Here is a 25,583-nt window from a genome sequence, read left to right as displayed (position 1 = left end):
ACATAAAATGTCCAAGTCGGTCATTTTTTTTCCAAAGTTAACCTTAAAATTGTGACAATTTAAAACTAAATAATATAAAACGTCATCGTTTTTGCATAAACAAATACTAATTATTGTTGTAAACAATTATGGAATCAAGGATAGAAACGTCGGAATTGCAACAGTTGGTGGGAAGCGACGTGGACGGGGAAAACGATGACAGTACAGCTCAGGATGAGAACATCAATGAAGTAAAAGTTATATCTCCCGTTCGAAGCCACAAAGTAATTTTTAAAAACCCACTCACTCCGTTCTGTACAAACTAATTGTAGATGTCGTCAAGCGAAAATACTAGCCATAGTTCAGTCACCAAAATGGGAGCTCGATACAACCTCAATGTCCACCCAACCAACTCGAAGGTATCATTTGTAAACGAAAAACGCATAAACCGAGACACTACCAAAACTGCCACAGCCAGACCTAGAAATGTGCATAAAGGTAAATCTTTCACAGGTCGTTATTTTTTAGATAATTTTGTAGTACTACATTATTTGTATTATTTCCACTTTATGTTTCACTCTCTGTCTGTCGTTTATCTATTTCTTTATTTTTCGTTAATTTACTTTTATTTTGTTTTATTTTTTTGCACCTGCATGCAGACAATAATACAAATGCCCGACATCATTGTTTTATCTCTGAAGTGCCTGACGTGAGACACATGGAAAAGGCTCTGTTGGGTCTTCTGGCGGATTTTCATTCTGGTAAACTTCGAGCGTTCGGTAGTGGATGCACCATGGAACAAATGACCAACATTAGACAACAACAAGAAAAACTAGCCAAACTTCACTTCGATTTAGGGGCCGCCACTGTGCCATCACTTGATGATGAAAATCTTCTTCGCTCGCAAAACACCATGAGTCAGCTGATCCAACGACTAGAGCAATTAAGTGTTTCGATAGAAGCGCTACACAGCAATACCAACAAATAGTTGTTATCAAAGGGCTTGCTGTTTTTCACGTCTTTTTTATCAAGTGAAATATATAGACAAATAAATTAATTATAAAACGGAAATGAAATTCTTAAATATTTATGTTCGTACATTATCGAAATTTTGTTTTTTATACCAAGTAATTTTATAACAATATTATTTTGTTGTATGTATGTTATTCTTATTGCGTTAATAAATATCGATGAACGAATTTGTTTATGAAACAAGTAAATATGTGTATAATTTTGAAATGGAATTTTTTGCCGCTGTTCAAATTTTTACAAGGTCCATAAATTACCAGAGACTTTAATATGTACATATTAAAGTCTCTGTAAATTACTAAATATAGGGACTTTGCGACTATTATTTCTGTCATTAACGCTTTGCGTCACTGTCATTAAGAACGTACAGTAATCTAGGTTATGTTCTATTTAGTCTTCTGCTGAAGGTCTTCTACTTTAAATAATGCTTCTACATTACACAACATTAAGTAAAAATGTAGTGAATAAGTGTAACTATTGATTGAAAATGAGTAACGAAGAGAGACTGGTAACAGAGGTGCCTAGCAGCCTAAAGCAGCTCGCAAGGTTAGTCGTTCGTGGTTTCTACACAATCGAAGATGCCCTAATAGTGGATATGTTGGTCCGAAACCCCTGTATGAAAGAAGACGACATCTGCGAACTGCTAAAATTCGAGCGGAAAATGCTGCGAGCTCGCATTGCAACTCTAAAAAGCGACAAATTCATCCAAGTAAGACTGCGAATGGAAACTGGGGCAGATAGTAAAGCTCAAAAAGTAAACTATTATTTTATTAATTACAAAACCTTCGTGAACGTAGTGAAATACAAATTAGATTTAATGAGAAAACGCCTGGAAACCGAGGAACGCGACGCCACAAGCCGAGCTAGTTTCAAGTGTCCAGGATGTCTGAAAACATTCACTGATCTGGAAGCTGACCAATTATTCGATTATACAACTAGTGAATTTCGTTGCACCTACTGCAGGGAAGTTGTTGAGGAGGACTTGTCAGCGCTCCCCAAAAAAGATTCTCGGTTGCTTCTGGCGAAATTTAACGAACAACTGGAACCTCTTTATGTTTTGTTGCGAGAAGTGGAAGGAATTAAATTGGCGCCGGAAGTCCTGGAGCCTGAACCAGTTGATATTAGTACTATTAGAGGAATCGACAAGAAGTATGCAGCACAACCTCAAGAAAATTGGTCAGGCGAAGCAACCCGGAACTCTGGGTTTATGGTGGAAGAAACGCGGGTTGATGTTACTATTGGAGATGAGAATAACACCGTTGCTGCCAATGCAAGAAAAGAAGCGCCAATTTGGATGATGGAGTCTACTGTTATTACGAAAGATTCTGAGCTGGATTCGAGCAAGACTGCAGATTCTATTATTGACGCAAGTAATGAGGGTACTGGTAATAATGGCAAGACTGATGATATAATGAGTGTGTTGTTGGCTCATGAAAAGAGACCATCAAATTTGGCTGCAAGTGCTGTTAAAGGTCTGAATAATGAATCTGACTCAAGTTCTGATGAAATGACTGAAGTGAAAGAGGAAGCTGGTGAAATTGAAAATTCAGAGAGTGATGAAGATGAAGGAATTGTGCCTACTGTTACTGTTGGAAACAGAGTTTATAACATTACGGACATTAATGATACGATTATTGCTGAAATGACTCAATCTGAGAAGGAAATTTATGTTCAGGTGTTTCAAGATTACTATTCACATATGAACTACTAGGTAATATTTATTTTTGTGTAATTTGATATACAAATGAGTACCTTAATCTATTTTTATAATGATACAAAAGTACTTTATTATCCTAGAAGCTAACTTCATATTTGTTCCATTGAAAGCGTTGTTTACATTGAATTGACGTTACTTGATAAAATTAAGATCCTGTACAATACTTGAAGTTATACTGATTTAATAAATAAGTGTGAATTTCACATTCTACCATCGTAAATATGTTGACTCACTACTGGGGTACTTGTGGGGGCTAGGGACTTAACATCAGATTTCACCTTGCAATTAATTACACCTACCTTGCAGAAACTATGGTTATATTTTGGGGATTAACTAACGGTTGCAGTTTCTCAGTAAACCGCTTATAATTCCTGTCAAGCTCTCTTTGGTAATCTCTTTGGTCTGGTCCAATCAGGTTTCTATTTTTCTTTAAGGCATCAAAACATCTAAAGCATACTTAATGTAGCAACCGCACTAAACTACAGACGTTCACTCACTTTTTACAAAAATCTTTAAAGCACAGCCTCAGTTTATTCTGGTGTTTTGTCAACGCTTTACCATCGCTGGGTAAAAATGTCAAGGCCATTTCCAGTGGACCTTGATTTACCGTTGTACCAATACACCCCTGTAACACCATTTGCAAAATTTTGGGATCAGGTGGTTCCTGCTGAGTAGCCGCAGCCAACTCTGTCGTTTTCTTCTGAATATCTTCAATTGCCACCTAATAAGCAAGTAATTAATGACAATAAAAATTACAAAATTAAAAACCAACATACCTCTATGGGAGTTAAAGTTACTTGAACTCTGTTGACGACTTGAATGCGCGTTTTAACATATGGGAAGTGAACTGCAGTGGTTAAGATTGTCTTTCGTTTGTATTGGTCGCGTAATTCTCCATGTGCTTTTCCAGTCATTGTGAAAGGAGTTGCGTACACAAATCTCTCTGTAAGATGCGAGACATAATTAGTTTTATTTTTCTATTTGTGGATCTCTATACCGGGAAAATGGCAGATTAACTCTTCACTACGTTATGTACGGGGGTTTCGGGAGTCCCAAAAAAATAATAAAAATATTACTTCGACTCGCCCATAAAGTATACCTTGTCAAATTCAGCTCTTTCGAAAAATTAAAAGATTTGATTTTGCAGTTTTATTGTTTTTTTTTATGACAACCATTATAAGCTAAAATAAAAATGTGTCTCTAATGTTTGAGTTTGAATGTGCTAACCGTTTGTTACAAGTGAGTTTTTCTATTACAAAATTTTGTGTTGATGTCATCCACATTGTAATACTAATAATAAAAGTATTGTATTATTGTTATTCTTGAATAGTGATTTAATCACGTCTGCCGTATGTAATAAGAAACGTGCGACTGAAGACTGAACTGAAAAGCATTTATGGTACTCATAATAATTTAAGACAAATAGCGATAACACTTATCAACCTGTAGACGTGAGAGTAAAACAAAAACTAAACTAAAACATGTTTTCTACGAATTGCAATAACCGGATCACGATGCCGACGGTCCAGACTTTTTTATTGTTCTGACTTCCGCTTATTGAATAAAACACTACATTTTATTTTGATTTTCGCTGTTGTAATTCACATTTGGTTAATTATCACTTGTCTGGATCTAGGAGAGGCTCAGCATCCCCTAGCTAGGATCTTGTCTAGGGGTTATGAAATATCGAGAAAATACTAAAGTACCACGCACGTTGCCCGTTGGACTGTACGTCCTTAGATTATCCTCGATAAGAAAAACAACTTGAAGGTGTTTATATTTATACATCGGAAGAATGTCACGTAGAAATTAGTTTGATTTGAATGAGTTCGCCCCCTCAAAACAGGATCAAAATCATTAAATAGTAAGCTACAATCGACAAAATGTTCTGAATATCATTATTATAATTCTTATTAAACAAGGACATTGTATTTTCCCATTTTAATATTATAAATATTAATGCAATGATGAATCACAAGTAAAACTCATCATATTTTGCACATTTTGGGTAGAATTTATTCGGCAAAATTTTGAGATAACATCATCAATTTTTTGGGGGAATAAACAGATTTATTTTGATTAACAATTTACCATGCTTACAATGACTTTAAGTCTGCAAGATTTCAAAGCATTCAATTTTGCAATTCTTGATTTAAACAATAAAATAAATTGATTCGTCATTAATTTTTTTAAGACACACTGTATAAGCAAATCTAAAAAATATTAATGCAGTGATAAATCACAGCTATAGATAGACTCATACTGCACATTTAAGATACGAATTGTTCGGCAAAATTTTGAGTTGACGTCATTACCATGTTTATGATAATTTTAAAACATCTCCAAGATTTCAAAGTATTCGATTTGGTAGTTCCTGATTAAATCAATAAAATAAATTCACGCATTCATTAATTTTTTTGAATCATCCTGTATAAGGGAGACCTATTTCTTCGTACTCTAGGGGTCATAAAAGGTCGAGAAAATGTAAAAGTACAGAGTCGGCCGACGGATTCCATTACAATACTTCCTTCGCCTACGTTCGGGAAATAAAAAATCTTTGATGTAGATTACAAAAAAGCTAAGTAAGCAATGTTTCCAAATTTTGAACATTTTTTGTAAAAGTTAGTCATCACTACTTGCTAAGATAAAACTGATTTTGGCAATGACACCGTCTATGAAAAGAGAGGGCGGGTGGGCGGGGCTAGTAGCTGCCAAGATAAGACTGATTTTGGCAAATGAGATACCCTCTAAGAGAAGAGAGGGCGGGTGGGTGGGGCTAGTGGCTGCTAAGATAAAACTGATTTTGACAAAGGACACACCCTCTAAGAAAAGAGAGGGTGGGTGGGTGGGGCTAATAGCAGTTAAAATAAGGCTGATTTTGACAAATGACATACCCTCTAAAAAAAGAGAGGGTGGGTGGGTGAGGCTAGTACCTGTTAAGACTGATTTTGGCAAACGACATACTCTCTAAGAAAAGAGAGGTTGGGTGGGCGGGGCTAGTACCTGCTAAGATAAGACTGATTTTGGCAAATGAGATACCCATTAAGAAAAGAGAGGGTGGGTGGGTGGGCCTAGTACCTGCTAGGATAAGACTGATTTTGGCAAATTTACTATTTTTCCCAGACTCACTAATTGATTGTTAAGAGCGTAGCGGAGAGTCAATCCGCCATTTTCCAGACAGCTGGTACATTAAACTCACTAATATTGAAGTTTCTATCAAAATGGGTTTGACGATATCTTAGTTCATATTGTTCAAAATACGGCTCCACGTAGGTTATCTGTATGTAGGCCTTTTCGGGATCTAAGGCGCTAATATCGACAATATTGGAATCTTTAATTATTATCACATTTTCAGGCCCAAATCGTTCTGCGTAAAAGTTCTGAAACAAAAATTTTAGATCTTTACAAAAAAACTCAAAACGTGACTTACTTCTAAACGACTGAAAATTTCCGGCAATTTCGTCAGAGTAGGTTCTTTGTAAATAAACTCCTCTCTATCCAAATCACCAAACTTGGAACCGTAGAAACCCACGCGGAAGTAAGTACCGAACATCCTCTTTCCTTGCAATTGATCGATTCTCGTGTAGGCATCATGTAACTTGCTATAATATTCTTGTATAGCAAAGTTAACTAAACAGACTACATATACACTACTCACCCGTGTATATTAGCCAACTTTTTGAAGTCCCTATTATTCTCACCAATGGGAATCAAAACCCTATAAATATCATTCATAGGCTCATACATCGCAGCCACGTGAAAACTACTAGCCGCCTGTTCCAACAACCCCACTAACCCAGCTTCAGTAAAATGCGACCCCAAACACCCTCCTTCCTTCTCTGGACTCAGTACATCATCCGACACGGCGCTCTCTTCCAACACATTCGGACTGACTCTTTCCAAAGCAGCTGCCCCTGCAGGTAAATGAGGCGACGACTCCGACATAACCAAATACTCCGCAACTAAAGCCGCCGAATGCACTAAACACATTCCCGCCTCACAATGATTACTCCTCTCCATATGCTTCTGGGCCATGTTCTCCAGCCAAGTCAGCCTCAAGTCCGGCGAATTCTGATACCCCTTCGCAATGCGATACATCAAATCCAGAAGCATCTCGGGATCCTCTTGGAACTCTTTCATTTTCACCGTATCAGACAGGATCATGTGGAGATTAAACACCAAATCGCGCACTTGTTCCGGGAACGTGGTTTCCTGAAGCTCCGCGTCTCTTTCGCCGTATTCGAGGATGGTCTTGAGGGATCGACGGAGAGATTCGTCGCTGAAGGAGGCTGAAGTTCCCACCAGGCTACTCAGCGACATTGTGACTTGCATTTTAACGCGGGCGAAGTTCTGGAATTTTTGTGTTTTGACTGAGTTTGGGGTTTTAATTTTAGCTACTCACGTTTCCGATTTGGAAGGTTTGTCGCATTAGTAAGTACAAAGAGGCGGCGGCTTGGGAGCGCACGGAGGCGATCTGTGAGCCGCAGTGCTTCAGGAGCAAGAGGCAAAGGTCAGCGCAGTGGGTGCTTTCTTCATCGAATAACGCGCTGTGGAACTGCATGATAGAATAAATTAAATTGACGCTATTTGCAACACAAAAGAAAAGGTAAGTCATTAGCAGTGGACAAACAAACATGAGGTCATAGCACAATTCATGTTTCAACGTGTTAAATAGATAATTTGAGGAGTGTAGCGGTAAAGGCTACTTGTGGTACGAGAGCTTGAACATGGTCAAGTACTTGATCTTTAGTAATCAGGAGAGTAAATATTTAACTCCATGTAGTAAATGATAAATTGACCATTGTTTTAGGTGTTATTTAAAAGACATTAACTCATTTATTAGTGGAAATATCGACGCTGAATTAAATGACAGGTTGAAATTATTGAAAGCAAAAGTGGTGGTAAATTTCTTAATGTCAATTGTGATCGTGTATATATTTTTTTAACATGTGTATCACTTTTTTAAATAATTTGTGCCATATAATAAGTTGTAAATTGTATTTTATCACATGAGCATAGCATTAATCTAATAAAACTTCAAAAAAATGCCTCACTTCTCCACACAAAGTAGAAACACTTTTTATCATAATAGAAATCTAGTGAACTATATATGATTTAATGGCTCTTTGTGTCAATGTTAAAATATGAGTTGTTCTACACAGAGATTTAATTGTAACAAATGATTCTATGGAAAAAACATAGACACAAAATAACTTAAAAAAAAGCTGGGACCGATTACTGCTTTAATACTTTCACCGCCATCGCTGTATACATTCAATGTGTCATTAAATTTGGCTTCCACCACATCTTAAGGTGGAACGCTAGACGACAGGCAAATTTGAATTACCTAAACGCAAGCAGCAATTCTTCCTAAAAACAGCAGAATAATTTTTTGAACAAGAACTACAACAACACTACTACATAATTAGATGAGAAGTTTTTTCTTTTAAACAGTTTAACCTCATCCAGTGAACAATCGAAAAAACTGACGAATATTGACAATTTGAAAATGACGCAGGACGAAATTTCGGAATAAAATGTACTCCTATAAAAGTTAACATAATGAATTCTTGAAAACGCTTTGAGGTTGAGGTTATCATAAGCATGGTAAATTCAATTAAAATTTATGCGCTTATCCTTTCACAAAAAATTAATTAACTCATCACAAAATTTTAACGAATAATGTTATTTAAATTTTATAGAAGAACATACACCTGCACTTCTGGTTTATAAATCTGTGTCGAGTTCTCACTCTAGACATCCAGACTTTTGGAAAAAAAAAACTCAAAATTGTATAACAATATTTATACTCCTGTAGTTGTGGTTTATGAATTCTTGTTCAGTTTTACGCCTGACATCCAGATTTTTGGAAAAAAAATCAAAACTGTATAGCAACATTGTACGATTTAACTTTAAAATTATACAACCGAATGCTCTGGAATTTTACAGGTAATCAGAAACACGATAAATTGTTAATCATAATTTTAATAATAAAAAAAATCCTGTTCGTTATGAAACGAACTTGTTTTAGACAAAGTATTCATAAAAATATGTATATCGCTAAAAAATGTACCTTTATTTGTCCTGACTGCGATTACGGCACAGTATATTTACGGTTTAAATATTTCAAATAATCCTAACATCGAAACTTGAAGTTACTGGACATATGTGTTTTATTAAATACTTCCTTTCAGAAGAAAAAAAGAATCTTAGCTGCTGATACGTGTTAAACAATGGCTACATAGTTTTAATATTTATAAAATATTTATTAAACATATTACAATGAATCTGTAGTGATAGTAAAGTAGTACGTACATTTTTAATCTACCATGGACTAGAAATATTAAAAATCTAGCAGTTTCTAATATAATAATTGACACAATAGCATTCATTCTTCCGGATGACTTGTATAAAATCGAATTCGTTGTCCTAAATTAGAAAAATCAGCCGAGAACGCTAATAATTACTGAAGGGTAGGCTGTAGGCCAGAACTAACTATTCCAGGGTCCGTGGCGCATGTGCATCAAAATAATATGAAAATATACAATACAATCTTTAAAAATATGAAAATTTTATGAAATGCAACAGAAAATATTCAATTAATGCAAATCTATTACAGTTAATAAAATGATAACAAATAAATGTAAAATTTGAAGAATAAAAAACTTAAAAATTCTAACATTAAACAAACGTCATAACTTGTTATAACACATCCAAACTCAAGACCATAGGAAAAATGCAAAATTATTTCTATAAAATATTTATAAAATAAAAATAAGTTTTTAATAAAAAAAATCACAAACGCAATTGATATTTATTGGAAATCTTTTGCCTTCTTTGTAAAATAATTGAGTAGATTAGCCTTTAGTTTGTTAACACTTTTTTGAAGCCTTCCAGCTTCTCTGTATGTAGGGTCAGTTTGTACTAGAGCCTGAGCAACATTTACTTCCACAATATTGTTATTCTTTACAGCTTTTGATAATTTTTCATTGGCATCCAGAAGCAGTACCAGCCTTATTTTTATTTTTTTCTTTAGATTGAATGTCTTTTCAATTTTTCTTCTAATTTTTCTTTTTCCAGCTGTTTTTCTTTTTGATAGTTTTCTTTCGCTTGTTTCTTTTTTCTTTCTTCTGTTAAGTAAACTTCATATGCAGCATTTGCATGAAGGCAGAGTAAATTCTACTTTATGTCTCAGATACAGTCAGTATCGCATTGAACGTTTTTTCGTGTAGTTCGTTTCGATCTTTAGTGAGAATTCGAATTGAGTGGGAAAATCCACGCGCAACGTCTGCATTTCCATGAGTAAGAGAAAGCAGTGTTTGAATTACTTGCTGTAGATTACAATATTTAATTTTGCTATTAACAGTGAACTTAAATATTATACTCCAAAAATGATCAATTCTCATATTGAAATTACTTACATAATTCATTATTTCAGTTTGCAAGACTTTCCATTCATATACCAAACCTACAAAATTTGAAAACTTGGGAATATTTCTAGATAAAAATTCAATATAATTATTATCTTTGATTGTTTTGTTTGATGGCTTTAAGGAAAGAAGTGTCTTCAAAGAGACCCACTTTTTGGATAATATATTTGCATGACGATATATAATGTTTTCGTAGTTTATCAGTAAACAATATTTTAGTTTTTTTTTTTTAATTTTGCTATTTGATAATTCTTTAGCAACACTTGATCCAATATGAGTTGAGGCATTTCTAACGAAATTAAGTTATTTACTTCAAGAGCAGAAGCAGAATGTATATCGTTTCTGAAATCTTCAACTATTTCTGGTTTGTCCAAATCGAATCGATAAATTTACTATCAAATTTTTAATCTCTTCAAAAACTAAGTGACTTATATTAGTGGTTCATTCATTTTTCATAATCACCATATCTTGCCGGTCTATTCTTAAAAAAATATTTTACTGCAAAAAGTAAATCGACCACTTCTTGGCCAAATTCATTTATTTCGTTCAGGAACACATTATTTATTGTATGCAGACTATATGTGCCCACATCAATAAGCCGTAAGCCCCTTGATTTCGACGCCACATATCGTAGAAAAATTTATTTCTTATGACAATATTCTCCGAATTCTGCAATTCTGATTAATTTATGCAGTTTTGCAATTTTGTCCGTATTTTATGAAAGTTTGGGCAAAATTTGCAAAAATATGAAAGAATATGAAGCCAAGTAAAAAATAGGAATATTTTCATAAAATATGAAGCGAGTACGGACCCTGTCATTCAAACTTTGCTGAATTCAGACCCATTTTTTCAATAATTAATTGTTCGGAGAGGAAAAACCAGAAAGACAATGGTGATTTTTTGACGATATTTCATAGTCACATTTTTTCGGTTGATTGAACTGTTTTCAGGGGCTTAGAACATGAAAAAAGCTGCAGTTTGATGTATAATACATCTATATTAATACCATTTTATCATAGAAAAAAGGAAAAATTTGTTATACCTCCTCTAGCGAATCCCCTTAATATTATTTGTGAAACGAAATTTGAGACAACATTGAGATATGTGAAATAATTAAAAATAATACATATAAAATGTCACTGGCATCTTCTTGACAGGCAACACTTTCATATGGTGCTTAATGTGATAATAAATACATTTTTGACCCACTTTTTTTTTAAATTTGGTTGTTACTGAAGTTTTTTTTAAAAACAATTTTGTCATATATTTAAAAACAATTTTACTATGATTATCACCACTTACCTTGAAAACCAGACTTCTCTGCGACGCAAACAAATGCGGTAAAATAGTCGTACTCTGATTTTTGCTCAACGCATGTAACAGAACAGTCAAAGCCAACCCAACCAAGCACTGCTGCGAATCCCACTGGGCAACCGTCGCCACACACCGCTCCAAAGTATCTAGAATAATAAAAGACGCCTCTGTGGCAAAATGCCCCTCCAAATGAACATCATTGAACAAATCCTCCTTCGGCCTATCAACCACATCCGCTATCGGCCTATACGCCGCCATCTGCTCCTTCCTCCACCTCAACTTCGTCTCGCTCGAACCAGGATTCTGAATTCCGCCCTTCCTCCTCTGCATCATCTCCCTTGCAGAACCCTGGCCTAAAATCACATCTTCCAACAAAGATAACCCGTCTTGGGAGACCTGCGCATGCGCATAACCAGACGGCGGAGGCGCTCTGCGCCTGGGTCTATACTCAAAGCAACTAGTACAAGCGTCTAGTAAGTGTAAAAGAGTCGCTAGTTTTGAAGAGGTCAGTTCGCCCAGCCACTGCGATAAAGACTCGCGTTCCACATTTTTCAACACCCATAGAACGCAAGTGAGGAGGTTTCGGGTTACTTCGGCACTAATACCGGATTTGCGGTTCTAAAAATAAAGTGTAGGTGGAACTGTGATGGGGTTTATAGTGCTAAGTACCGATTGTAGGTTGTCGCAGGTGACTGGAGACACTTTACCAGCGATGGCAAGTGCCACGGTTTGGTTAATGTTAGGTTCTTCATCGGTTGGATAGCGGTCACTTTTGTCGGAAGACCAGCGATGAAGAAGAGGTAGTACATCCATTGCTATTGATAGAAGGGGTAAGTAGAGAGCGGCTACGCGCCTGCGCGCCTCTGGAGTTGAGTAACGTGGGTCGCTATCGTGCCAGGATAATAACGACTTTATTGTGTCGACGGCTTTAATGTGAAGATTGGGTTTGCTAAAATTCAATAACTTAAAAAAGTTAGTTCTTTGTGAAAGTATAACTTACTTCATATCCAAAAGAATGCTGGTAACGTCGTTCAGTACAATTCCTGTCAAGTAATGATGCTGCCTATACTCCGGTGATAGTTCAGCAAACGTGCTAACCCTTTCCTGGCTAGCCGGTGGTCCTGACAGAAATGAATTCTGGCTAGTCGAACTAGTAACACTCGGACTCGGTGAAACTGATGGTCCAGTGACCATAAACGGAGTCGCAAAAGGTAAATTCAGCGCTACGTAATGCTCATGACTACACACAATCCTTGCACACTCCAACTTCAATTCCACCAATACAGCGGCGTCTTGCATTGACATTATCTTCGCTTGCAGTTGCTTATTGTAGTACCGTATCGCATTAAACACCGCACCTCTATCACAGATCGACAACAAATCAAAGAAGAAAAACGCCAAAGCAGCATTCAGTGTATGTGCCCTTCTAATATCGCTCGTAGAATGTGAAATTATCTCAGCAGTGATCGTATGAACCAGAGAGAATATATCGTCGAGGAATTGTTCAGAGAAACGCAATTTCCTTGGAGACTCTAAACTCCTGGTGTGAGCTAGATGCTCCACCATGCTTTTGATGATCAATTCGAACAAAAACCACGCATTTTGCATCGCGAGGTCTTTAATTCTACCGCTGGAAACCACCCACTGTAAGGCGATTTCGTGATGGACTATTCTTTGGCAAGCGTTAATGCTCGAGCTGATTTGATCGTTGTTTGGAGCTCTCATGCTAGCGGCTCTATCTAAACCTCGGTTTTGTTGTAAATGGGCGACCTCTAGGTCGGGGTTTGAGTTGCTACGAGTTAAAGAGGTGCCTTCCTCCCATTCGGGTGAACTGTGATTGCTGGTTGATAAAGGATGGGGCAGATTGCATTGGTAGTGGATGTATGTGGTTAACAGTGTGTTGCGAGAGTGTTGATCGACGGGTAGGTCAAGTTTCTACAAAAGTACTGTTGTAACGTTTATTATACGTGAAGGGGTTATTACCGAGATGTTTTCTAAAAGTAAACAGAAGGCTTCAAATGTCGTCTGGCCAATGTTTAACGTATGACCTGAGATTCTTGGAGGCTGAACTAAAAGTTCTAAGATGCTGTCAAAGATTAGGGGGAGATTTTTTACGATTGCTTCTGGTTTAGCGCCCGCTAAACTTAACAGTGCAGCTCTGTATACAACGATTACAATTAATATTACTATTTATGACGAGACGCTACACTAGCTTGAGGTTTTCAATACATTACACACCATTGTCCTAATATTAGTAAAATACATTGATATTTTTTTATCTGTAAACATAAGGCTGTTCTATTTCGTATTCTACGGAAATAAGTTTTGCTAGATTTTGCGTATTGCTTAAGTCGATCGCGTGCTTGTCTGCTCACAACTGGAAGAAAGCCCAGCTACCTTATTTTCCTTCCGTATAAGCAATCCGTTTTGTTTCCAAACTTAAAATGTTGAAAATGAGAACATATTTTTATGAACCTCAAATCTGTTCTCGTGGGTATAATCCTGCGTTTTCTTTATTATTATTAAAAAAAGAAACATTACACGTATGTTTTCATTTTCATTAATTTTGTCAATTTTTCCTCGTTTCTGTTAAGTATTACTTTTTATACAAAGTTTTCAGGTTTTTGTTTCGTTGTTTGTTATTGAGCTCGGCTTAGTTATTGCAGAGTGAGTGTAATATGATATTACACTGTGTATAGTTGAAACTAATTTTATTGCATGCTATTTAAAAAACCATATCTCTAGTCTTTCACTTTTTTTATTACTATTAGAACTAGAACTAGAACTAATGAAATATCGAGGAGCGTACGTTTAGTGACAACAATCGACGCGAAATCATAAATTAATTAAATATTCCAATGATGAACAACTGCACGAAACTGCATTTTAAGTTTACTAAAAAATAAAGACATCAAGTGAATATGAACCAGTATTTTGTAAGTTCTTGTAACTAATTTTAACTTTGTGTTTCATTTTACATACTAGTTTATAACCGCGTACATGAAAATATGGTGGATGCGGCAGGTGCAATTCAGGGATGTTGCGAATATTCGGATCCGCAGCCGCAAATGCGGAGCTTCCGCATTGATTTGGACATCCGCATCCGCATGCGCATCCGCAATAATCAATACGGAACTCATGCGGATGCGGATGTAAATGTGGTGCAAGTCGCGACAAGCGACAAGAAAGAAATTAGTTGGAGCCGACGAGTGACGCATAGTGTGCACTCGTGATGTATTGACCAATAGGGTGACAAGAATTTTACTTTCGGTGTTGCGTTTCGCACGTCAGAACGTGTTTAGTCGGGGTTGCGCGAATTGTGAACGTTTTGTTTTTTGTATGTTATTGGACAAGTGAATCTACAATGGCACCTCCGATGCAAAGTGAGATTTGGACTTATTTTAAACCAGATGATGATCGAAATAAAGCTCAGTGTATAATATGTAACAAAACATATTCTCGCAAGGGTCGTACCACTTCGTCTTTGAAAAATCATCTGAAATCCATGCACCCAGAACAGTTTAGTTTGTTCGAAAGTTCGAGTAACGAAACACAAATGCAGAAGATGAAAGCTGATGCACGTAAGTTTTACTATCAACAGTGTTATTTATTAGCCTTAATAAAGCATTTTTCTTTTATTAATTACTTAAAAGTATATTATTCTTAATAGATTCTCAGATAAGCTGCTTTAAGAAATTAATTAAAATTAACAGAAATGTTAACAGCAGATAAGCCCAAAGTTGGTTTATTTTGTATTCAATACAAAAAAGACGATGCAATAAAAGTTTCGTTATTTAAAATCTATTTTGCATCCGTTTGTTTTTGTTAATTTCCATAAGTTATAATTTATGTGTCTATTTATTTTTAGATAAAATCCTCACTCCACTACAAGAAGCAAAGAAACACCTTTTGATAGAGGAAGCAGTTCAAAAAGAAAAAAAGTGGGATACTAACAATTCAAATTCGAAAAAAATTGACAAACTCATCGGAGAAATGATTGCACTTCAAAATTTACCGTTTAATTTTGTAGAGGGACTCGGTTTTCGCAGACTGCTACAAGAATTATCACCAAGGTATAATTTAAGAGGGCGCAATTTTTTTACTGACTTTGTGTGCACGGAACTGTATGGCAAAGTTGCTCACAAAGTTAAAGAATTAATAGAAAAATTTGATTACATGGCGTTTACTTCTGATATTTGGTCGGATCCAAGCTCTAATGCATCTTTGCTTACCCTGACTTGTCATGGAATCGCAGAAAACTTTGATCGATCATTAATTATATTGAAATGCGAGACCTTCGACGACCGTCACATAGGTGACATAATTGCAGAAAAATTTGACAAGATGCTTACTGAATGGAATATTTCAAAAGAACAAGTGCACTGCATTATTCGTGACGAAAGCTCCAATATGAAAAGAGCTATGCGATTAGCAGTATTCAATGATTTGGATTGTGCAGTTCACAAGATGCAACTCGCAATTCGAAGTGGTTTACAATCGCAGGAAAACATAACAGTCGTCAAACAGAAATGTAAGAAAATTTTGACTCACTTTAACCATTCCACCATTGCTCAAAAACAACTGCAAAAAATCCAGGACAGACTGAATCAACCGCATCTCAGAGTGTTTCAAGATTGTGTAACGCGATGGAACAGTACGTTTTACATGTTTGAGCGTTTTTTAAAGGTAAAAGATGCATTAAGTCTTTATATCAATGACAGTGAAATTGACCCTATTTTGCCAGAAGAGTGGAAAATTATTGAATGTTGTGTTGAGTTACTGAAACCTTTTGAAGAAGCCATACGGGAACTAAGTAACTCTCAAACACTTATATCATCTGTGATTCCAATAATTAAAATGCTTGGAAAAAAACTTGATGATTATTTAACAAGACCACAGGACTCTGATCCAATTCGGGTGGCTGTCACGACTCTGAAAACTGAAGTTTCAGCAAAATTTTCTTTGTTGGAAAAGAACAATTTATATGTCATAGCCACGTTCTTAGACCCGCGTTATAAGCACAAGTTTTTTACACCAGTGACCGAGGAAAAGATTAAGGACGATATTTTGAAGATTAGGACAAACATAGAGAATGATGTCTCGAACTCTCAAATATCTCTAAATTTGAAAGCAGCGAAAAAAATGAGAATGGGAGATTCCCTCGTGAAAGATACGGAACAACCTGGAACATCCGGTACAGCCAGAAAGCCATGCTTGAAAAGCGATCTTGCCATGATGCTAGATTCGTCAAGTGAAGATGAGAGTCAAGAAATATCAGAATATGATTCCCCTGATGCTGTCCTCAAGAAGGAATTGCTTTCGTATCGAAATAAAGCAAGGCTGAATATAAATGAAAATCCACTTAAATGGTGGAGCGTTAATCGCACCGAATTAAAAATTTTGTCTGGAATAGCACGCAGATTTTTATCGCCTCCACCAGCTAGTGTTCCCAGTGAACAGTTATTTAGTAGCGCAGGATTAATTTATGAACCTCTGAGAAATAGACTCGAACCTGAAAAGGCCGCAATATTACTTTTTATTAAATATAATTCAACAATTTTTAAATTTTTGTACTAAAAATTTGTTTATTAAATAAAAATATCAAAAACTCCCATTGTTTTAACTGATTTCTGTACATATATTAAGTTTCTTAAAGAAACTTGAGATCCGCATCCGCGGATGTGAGCCTCCAAAAATTCGCATCCGCATCCGCGGATGTTGAAAAATCTGCATCCGCAAAATCCCTGGACTCCATATAGTAGATACTTGTGTTCTAATCTACTTTAAGTCATCACAATTATTCTAGAACTCGGTGCTTAAAGAGAAAGACTTTTTCTGAAAATATACTTTGAGATTTGGCGGACATTTTTTTCAAGCTAAGAGAACTTTACGTGCTTTTACACTAATATTTACTAAAATTATGACAAACATTTTTGCTACTTCTGTCTTAGCCGTCGCTTACTAAACTCAAATTTTCGTTAAATATCGTTGGGAGGTAATGTGAAATCAAATTAATTTATGCTGAAACAGTTCAAAAATTAAACGAGTAATGTTCTTAGCTTTTATTAATCAATGCTTTTAGCAAACATAGTTAGATAAATATTATAATTAAAAATTTCACCCCCAGTTAAAAATATTAGTACTTTAAAAATGTGATTATAGCATTTTTGATTTTTAATTATTATTAATCTATCTGTAACTGGAAAATTAAATTTTTAAAATTTTGTGAGACCAACAAACTAAGAGGGATAAATTTATTTTAAACAATTACAAATTTCTGAAAAGTGCGTTTCTCTTAGTTAGTCAGTGAAAGTATCTGTAAAGTTTTGAGTAAAATGTTGGCCCGGAATTTATCTTTTTTAAATCTGGTGAATTTTTTTTAGAATTTTTATCCCGCTAATCTTGTCTGGTGTCAATACAATCTAAAGAAAATTGTTGTAAAAAATTATTTTGTTTTAAGTACAAAATGCCTGATTTATGTTGTTTAGTAAAAATTATCACAGGAAAAGTGTTGGCAAACCATTAATTTTTGAGCAATTTTTTATCATTTACCCAAAAATTTACGTAGATTTAAGAAATTTTTGACTGTGTACGATGGTATTTATTTTAAATTAAGGGCGCCGTCTGGAAGCAAAATATCGGCCTAGTCAAAGTGAGAATAAAACTACCCGGGAGATGCTGCCTCCTGTTAGTGAGTTGCTAAAATATGAATAAATGGAGCACCGATCCGTAGAATTCTACTTTTTACTGTACGGAAATAAGTTTTGGTACACAAGCCCGCAGTGCCTATCTAGCCATAATAATTGCAAACAAAACCGGGGTATCTCAATTTACCCTTGACCGTTCAAAACCGGAAAGATGTGAAACTCACTGATTCATTTTCCTATTTTGGCTACAGTTAATTCTTTCCAGTTAATTATCTATTTTGTTTCCGTACTTAAATAGTTTTCAGTAAATACTTATATTTATTTATGTAAATAATTAAAGTACTTCTTTCTGTCGTGGGATCATCTGTAGATATGTGATTTATTCCTATCAAGGGTGTGTTTTTTGTCTGAATTACAGGAACATCATGTAAAGCAAAAATTGGTCGCGCTAAGGTACTATTTACGAAGGGGAGGGATTTTCCACATTTGTAGGCTAAACTTGAAATAAAAGGATTAGGATTAGGATTCAGGTATAAGTAAATATTTTTATTATTTCCTACTATCTGCACTGGCCGGACATACCCATTCATTACAAATAAAATATTTTTGGCGGAAAATTTTTCTTAAACTTTCGCAAATAAATAATATTTAGGAGTTTGGTTTTGTTATTTACTTTATCGTTTGCAACAAAAGCAATAGTAATAAAAATAAAAATATATTTACCAAGTAAATAACAATAAAATGTTAAAATTATTAGCCGCAATCGTTTGAACATGTTTTGTGTTGTTGTTTTTTTTTAATATCGCGGCAGTGATGAACATTAGTAAAATAATAACGTGTCCGTGAAGCCATTAGGCACATAGCATTTTTTTTACTTTTTTCAACGCAAATCATTAGTAAGTTTTATGCAAGTAATTCTAAGCATTCAACGGTGGTTTTTATGTAACTACTAAAATATTCATGTTAATTATTTTGGCGGCTAACTGCATGGCAGAAGGCAGTTTATTTCAAAATTTGACTTTGCTTAAACTGCTTGTTAGTATATCGTTTTGTAAGGATTTAAATAATTAATCATACATTTTTAATAGAAGCAGCTGCTATTTTTTATGCATATTAATTTTGACTTGCACTTTTAATTAAGTATATCATATGCTTGTGCATCGTAAACCTCATTTTTTTTTGTATATGGTGTAAATATTTTTTGTTCACTACATATTTGTCATACTGTTTCGGAAACATTCAATTGTAAATTTTAGGCTTGAACAATATCTTGAACGTAATTTTAAATTCGGGAAACAATTGTTACTCAATGGAGTCGAAAGCATGTACAAGGGATAATTTCAGTCCACAGACCCAGTCCCACTTCCGGTGACAAACAAAAGTTGTTAAATTTATTGGAGGTGGTTGTTTACATCTAGCTGGTAGAAATAGTAGAATCCTATGCATGTAATTGTTTGAAATGCACATAAAATACCTTCAATATTTTAGAGCTGTTTTAATTTTGTTATATATAATTAAAATAAGCAGCATTTACAAATATTAATATTGCATAGGTTCCGTTTGACAAATGTGTGCTGTGAAATTATACTGAATATTACAGTCTGGGTAGCAAGTCGCTAACCCGATTTGTTCTGTTACTATCCTACAGAAAATAATATGCTTTTCTACCAGTCATCAATTCATCTCTTTTTAATCATACCCATATCGACGTAGGTTGATTTATGATTACAAAACTTTGACATAGTTTTACTTCTTTCATCTTCACAAACAACTCAATGACGTTTCAGAGTATATATAATAAAACACGTTTTACTTTTATTTTTTCATAGAGGATAAAAAATAATTAATGTAAAACAGATTTATATGTGCCTCAGCTGCGGAGGATTGTAAATAACTTTTGATCTCTTAAATGAAATATACTTAATAATTAACATAACGTATGTCTTTTTTACTGTTTTAGTAAAAAAGATGGATACGTTATTTTGTCACTCCTAAAAAACCAGTATTCAAACGGCATCAATGAAACCGAAATGGTATTGTAAAATCGGAAATGCTGCTATCAATATTTTATTCCGATAAACCACTGATTAAAAACAGCTCCCCCTGGTGGACAAGGTCCACACTAAATTAAGTCTGCAACCAAACCAGAATCTAAGTAAACCTGTATTCTGCTACGGCATCATAGCTCGTTTAATGGCGATTTCTCGTTTCAACAGATTCTGTCTTTTCGAGAGTTATTTACCTCAGTCGTGAATTTTTTAGTATTATAAATGGTATTAAAAGAAAGCTGACACTTTTCCCCAGGGGACCTCCTATCTCAGAATGCAAATCACTTCAGGACTTCGTCAAAAAATGCATCAATGTACCGGTTAAAGTCTGGTGTAAAAGTTGGTCAACTTTATAATTTTTTTTGTAAAAACCGCGAACTAGATATGAATATAAATATGGAGGTCCCCTGGACTGAAGTTTGTTAATTCGAAATATAATTTTTTTAAAGCGATATATCCCGTATTTTTAAAATGCAACCCCGGAAACCACGACGATGTTTTCAATGTATTTAGTATAGGACGAAACCGAACCAGACGCAAGCCTTAAACTGAATTAAATTTTAATCGAAATTATAATAAAAAATTTAATACTCCTATATATTTTAGGAAAAAAAAAATGGGTGAAAATATGAAATTTTCTCAAAAAGCGCAATTAAACTGATAAAAAATTTTAACGTTCACTGAATACGAAACTGTAGGTTTCTGGCTTCCGTCCTGAAATCAATTAAACTTCAACTTTACGTTTTATTTCAGACATTAGACAAAACTTCTTCGCAACGATTACGATGACATCCCAAAATAATTTTCAAAGAATGTTTTTAAAAAATTCGCTTCTGTAATGCCCCCTTAGTTTTTTAAATTTCTTATCAAGTAATGTAAAAAAATCTTATTTATGTGTTATTATAGAAAAATCTAACATACAAGGTGAGTCACTATGTGAGTCATAGAACAAAACTGTACGGTTGTTTAAGGACTATATTCTAAAATTATTTTTTACTATACACTCTATATACCTACATATTTTTACAAATTCTGATTGACCTCTCCTCAAGCTTTACAATCACAGTTTATTTTTGAGATTGCCATGCGATGTTGCCATGTTATTACAATTTTCTTGAACTTTTTTGGTAATAGCAGGGTTCGAAAAAGAAATTCCAGTAGGGTTATTTTTAACATCTGTGTTATTTTGTGGATAGACGAAATTAAATTTTCATGTACAGAGTGTCGATATTTCAGTTTTCTCAAATAGAACACCCTGCATTTTATTTTATTTTTTGTTCCCTTTCTTTTTTATTAAGTATTTTCTATATTTAAAGTTGATAGTTACCCACTGCAGTTTTTATCGGATACATCGACATATTAAAAGAATAAAAACAGAAAAGTAGAGTAAGATAAATTTCGATATTTGAAAATTGTAAAGTTTATTTTTTTATAGGCACTCAGTATATTAAAACTTGGTTTAATTGACACCACAACAAAGCTCCTATTAATATTTAATCAATCTTTTGAAACACAGGTTTTCACTACAAAAGGAAAAAAATCTAAGGTCTGGCATGTCTTGAAGTCCGGTGATGCATCTAAAGTTGAAAATTACAGACCGATTTCCCTCTTTTCCAATTTTTCTGGAATCTTCAAATTGATTCTACATTCTTATATCTATCCTATATTGAAAATTTATATATCAGAGCATCAGAATGGTTTTTAAATTGTAGATCAAGAACGATAAACATTTAGTAAAATCAGTCTTATCTTGGCAAGTACTAGTATCGCCCACCCGCCCTTTATTTTTTTAGAGGGTATATCATTAGGCAAAATCAGTCTTAACTTAGCAAGTACTAGCCTCGCCCACTCGGCCTTTATTTTCTTAGAGAATAGGTCCTTTACCAAAATCAGTCTTCTTTCGAAATCACAAACGAAATCGTTATTAAAATAATTTCTATAAATGACAGGAAGTGAATTTGGAATTCAGATTTTTCTACTACATTTTGCACTTTTTTAAATCTTTTTCGATATATTGCAGTTTGAAGTGACTCTTTGTTTAATTAGTATTTATTCAAAATTAATAGACAACAAGAAATCGCGGAGAAATACCATAGAAGAACAAACATGGGTTTTCTCCATTGGAAGTCATAAATACCTCATGATTATGCAACCAACATTATCAGCGCAGGCAACTCGATTGTTTCAAACAAATGGCAAACATTATTTTCTAATAATTTCGGAGATTAATCTCTTTCATAAAAGCACCAACAAACAGACAGACTGACTGACGGAAACGATAGACCGACACATTTTCGTATTCTACAAGATGTGAAACGTTGAAAATCAACAGGTATTTACAAAACCATAAAAATCCAATAAATGCGATTTCTGGTTGAATCAGATTTGAAAATGTATTGAAAACTCGTGCTGGAAGTAACGACTCGGTTTAAGTAAATTAACCTACCGTAATTCGTTTTCGAGTCCAGCTTCGCCCAGCCTTGGTGGTATAACACCAGTGTGAACATAGTCATAGGCAGATAAAAATCGTTCAACTGCTGGATCATGTGTATGCACTGACGAAACTGAATCTAGATGCACAGTGAACAGTCCTTTATGATTATCCAGCCACTTTGTACCAGGTAGATAAACATCAGGGGGTATATAACTGTAATTCTTAGGGGGTGTTTCTAACATAACTGGTAAACAAAACTCTCCAGAGATTAATCTACCATCACGAATCAAAGGAAGCCACTAAAATATTCATTATAAGTTACTACCACACTGAGTTTTCACCTACTTACTGTATATCCCACTGGAGTGTCAACAGACGACTGCTCCACCTTCTTCTGGCACGAAATGTGATAAAAAGTAAATAATAGATGATGATTATCCGACAAGGCCGCCGGCAACTTCATTTTAATTTCGTCGTAAAAGAACGGATTTTTGCTGTGGTACGTTACCACCGTATACGCTTCGTTGGTCATTTCCGGACAACTAGACTTACCATAAATATTACACAAAGCTTGATTTTCACTCTCTCCCGCCATTAATTGCACTTTGACTGTAAGATTCCGTGCCGAGCCGGCCCGATTCGAAAAATTTAACTCTTTTGGACTGACGAACAACAAATTTCGGTAATTGTAGTGCGGCACAAGCAGTTCTTTCATCGAGAATTCTAGCAATTCTTTGACTGGTCTACTTTTATCGTCTGGATACGGATAAAGTTTGACCAGTTCTGTTGTCAAACAATTTTTGTATTCGCCGGGGCACGGTGCTATCTCTAATTTTAAAGTGGCAGGAATACATTTCAGTTTCTTAAGTATCGTCGTTGGTTTTTTTAATTCATGAAGGCACTTGTAGAGATCCTCGTCGCGTAATTTTTCACCTTCTTGTTTGAAAAACGAAGAAACTGTGAGAGTTATAGGCCGAAATGACTCGAGAGTCGAGGCTAAGTGATCGGGTGACCATGAACGTCGTTTGTCTGTTCTTCGCTCTAGAGAACCTCGGCGTGTTAAGCTCCCCATGTCTGTGGCTCTTCTGCGTAGCTGTTCTAAGCTACTACTACCCAATTTTCGGTCTTAAATATTAAAAATTATTTGTGTCTACTGTTGTATAAAAAAATAAATACCTAAACTATTTGTCGTGGAGCTAGAACTAAAGGAGTCTCTATCGGAATCTCTTTCCAAAGAATTTCCTCCGTTAATTACGTTCATTAAATAAATTCCAGTCCAAGCAAATGCTTGTCTATATTTGCCTAAACGTTCGCACACAGCTACCGCATTTGCTTTCAGTTTATCACGGTTCTGAAACATTTTAATAACTACTTTTTGGTTTAAAAATGCGTACAATAAATTACCCGTTCCTCTTTCATATATGGTTCCACGCACTCACTTAAGTCACCCTGAAGAACTTTTTCTAATCTAACCACCAAAAATAGATCTGGAGAAGGATTTGAAATATTGAAAATGCAACCTCTAGCAAGTGTACTAGTGTCACTGTAAGGCACGTGGCCTCCTAACATACGTTTTAGACCTTCTGGATTTAAGTCAAAATAAAATGTTTCTGACAATTTTTTACGTTCTTTTGAGTCGTATAATGCCATGGAGGCAAATAGTGGTTCTACTTCCAAATCCAACCTATATAAATTCATCACAGATCAGTCTTTTTTAGTAAAAAAAAAAAATCAAACGTCGCGCAAAAAGTAAAATAAATAAAAATCGAAGTTTTAAAAATAACGTTTAATTAAAATGTGTTTAGTTTTCAACTTACGTTAATTGATGGCACTTCACCAATATCCTGTGACCCAAAGGCTCGGTAGGGGGCGCTGCAGGCATCCTTCTCTCAATAGACTCACCTGTGTCCCTCTCAGGACCTGAACACATTGCAAATAAAGCATCTTGTCTTTCAATCTGACGCCGACTTTCGTTTAATTGATCTAATGCCTCAGGCGCATTTTGTTCTAAGATTTCAGATATCAGCGGATCTCCCGCGGAATGTCGCAAATCAAGAGAAGCCCATGAATTTCTAGGTGTTAAAGTATCACCACAAGATGACACTGACACTAAAGATGCGATACTTTGGCGGCTACTGCTAGATATGGAAGTTAAATCAGATTCACTAGTAGTGTCAAAATTACTGGGCTGAAAGTCTATTTCGAATTCCTGTTTGGGGCTAGGCTGTAAACTTTTGGATAAATTTGTCCTGCTTGCAACGCTACTGCTGAGATTCCTGTGATTGTATCTAACTACTTTCCAGTTGGAAGTGTAGCACTCAACACAACCTTCTACATGGGGTGGTAAAGTTTCACTAAAATTTGATGGTTATGAAGTTGTTGTAGTGTTATTATATTTTTACAGTTTCTCTTCTGGTAAAATCGGGTTAAGCGTTCTTATGGGTCTTTCAATTACATCAACTTCTACATCACCATGAGGCACATCTAGAATTGACCGAAGGGGGTCTCGATCAATTAAATTTTGGTATTGACTTAAAAACTCTTCAAAATCGATTGGGTCCACTACATCGTTTGTCCAGCTCTGTAAATATGAAATAAAACGCGAAAAGTTGATACACTGGGTGAACTTACAGAGGAAGAGGAAGGCGATATTATGCCCCCTTTGTGACAGGCTACATTTCGACGGACATCCGCGGCATGGTGCCTAAAATATCACACGAATTAAATATAACTCAACAACTTACACACTTAATGCACTCACTTGGATAATTTTTGAGTGAACGCCCTGGCGTTCGAAGTCATTTTATTTACGGCTGTCACTTGGCTGTCAAAAATGTCAACCGGCTGTCAACCTGTCACATTAATATTTATAGGTGGCGCTAAATGTCAACTCCAGTTTTATCCATTTTTTACACACTAATAAGCACCACACAAATACTAAAATCGCGTTATTTCTTACAATACCCTTTTTTCGTTGTATTCACC

At 35.1% G+C, this 25,583-nt stretch overlaps 4 protein-coding genes across 6 annotated transcripts; 3 read left to right on the top strand and 1 right to left on the bottom strand.

The window, feature by feature from the left end:
• The first annotated feature begins 18 nt into the window (after positions 1-18).
• Positions 19-1,199, top strand: LOC135122802 (coiled-coil domain-containing protein 28A). 2 transcript variants are annotated; one of them, XM_064047237.1, is made up of 3 exons: positions 19-263; positions 312-477; positions 681-1,199. In XM_064047237.1, exons 1-3 carry the CDS (start codon positions 129-131, stop codon positions 965-967), a joined length of 588 nt encoding a protein of 195 aa, XP_063903307.1. In that variant the 5' UTR covers positions 19-128; the 3' UTR covers positions 968-1,199. The 2 variants fall into 2 exon arrangements, with proteins under 2 accessions (XP_063903307.1, XP_063903306.1); XM_064047236.1 differs by having other exon boundaries at positions 23-263; positions 639-1,199.
• A 147-nt stretch (positions 1,200-1,346) lies between these two features.
• On the top strand, positions 1,347-2,945 carry LOC135122797 (general transcription factor IIE subunit 1). Its single transcript, XM_064047231.1, has one exon. It carries the CDS (start codon positions 1,496-1,498, stop codon positions 2,717-2,719), a length of 1,224 nt encoding a protein of 407 aa, XP_063903301.1. The 5' UTR covers positions 1,347-1,495; the 3' UTR covers positions 2,720-2,945.
• On the bottom strand, positions 2,709-25,577 carry LOC135122794 (dedicator of cytokinesis protein 7). Of its 2 annotated transcripts, none has more exons than XM_064047229.1 (20): positions 25,360-25,577; positions 25,230-25,302; positions 25,001-25,179; positions 24,416-24,952; positions 24,003-24,282; positions 23,775-23,949; positions 22,948-23,723; positions 22,611-22,897; positions 13,453-13,627; positions 12,470-13,404; positions 12,139-12,418; positions 11,458-12,087; positions 7,128-7,280; positions 6,384-7,075; positions 6,156-6,327; positions 5,925-6,105; positions 3,502-3,668; positions 3,223-3,446; positions 3,025-3,171; positions 2,709-2,968 (listed from the first exon to the last, which is right to left on the bottom strand). In XM_064047229.1, the coding sequence occupies exons 1-20, from the start codon at positions 25,398-25,400 to the stop codon at positions 2,926-2,928; spliced, it is 6,147 nt and encodes a 2,048-aa protein (XP_063903299.1). In that variant the 5' UTR covers positions 25,401-25,577; the 3' UTR covers positions 2,709-2,925. The 2 variants fall into 2 exon arrangements, with proteins under 2 accessions (XP_063903299.1, XP_063903298.1); XM_064047228.1 differs by having other exon boundaries at positions 2,709-2,978; positions 25,360-25,574.
• LOC135119715 (zinc finger BED domain-containing protein 4-like) lies at positions 14,709-17,170 on the top strand. The gene is made up of 2 exons (XM_064044109.1): positions 14,709-15,050; positions 15,338-17,170. The coding sequence occupies exons 1-2, from the start codon at positions 14,834-14,836 to the stop codon at positions 17,044-17,046; spliced, it is 1,926 nt and encodes a 641-aa protein (XP_063900179.1). The 5' UTR covers positions 14,709-14,833; the 3' UTR covers positions 17,047-17,170.
• Positions 25,578-25,583: the final 6 nt, after the last annotated feature.

The sequence above is a fragment of the Zophobas morio genome, unplaced genomic scaffold (genome assembly GCF_036711695.1).
Source record: "Zophobas morio isolate AGI-343-1 ecotype UQ-CSIRO unplaced genomic scaffold, CSIRO_AGI_Zmor_V1 ptg000005l, whole genome shotgun sequence".
In the NCBI taxonomy this organism is placed as follows: domain Eukaryota; kingdom Metazoa; phylum Arthropoda; class Insecta; order Coleoptera; family Tenebrionidae; genus Zophobas; species Zophobas morio.
The sequence above is the reverse complement of the archived record's forward strand: the minus strand, read 5'-3'. Positions and strand labels throughout refer to the sequence as shown.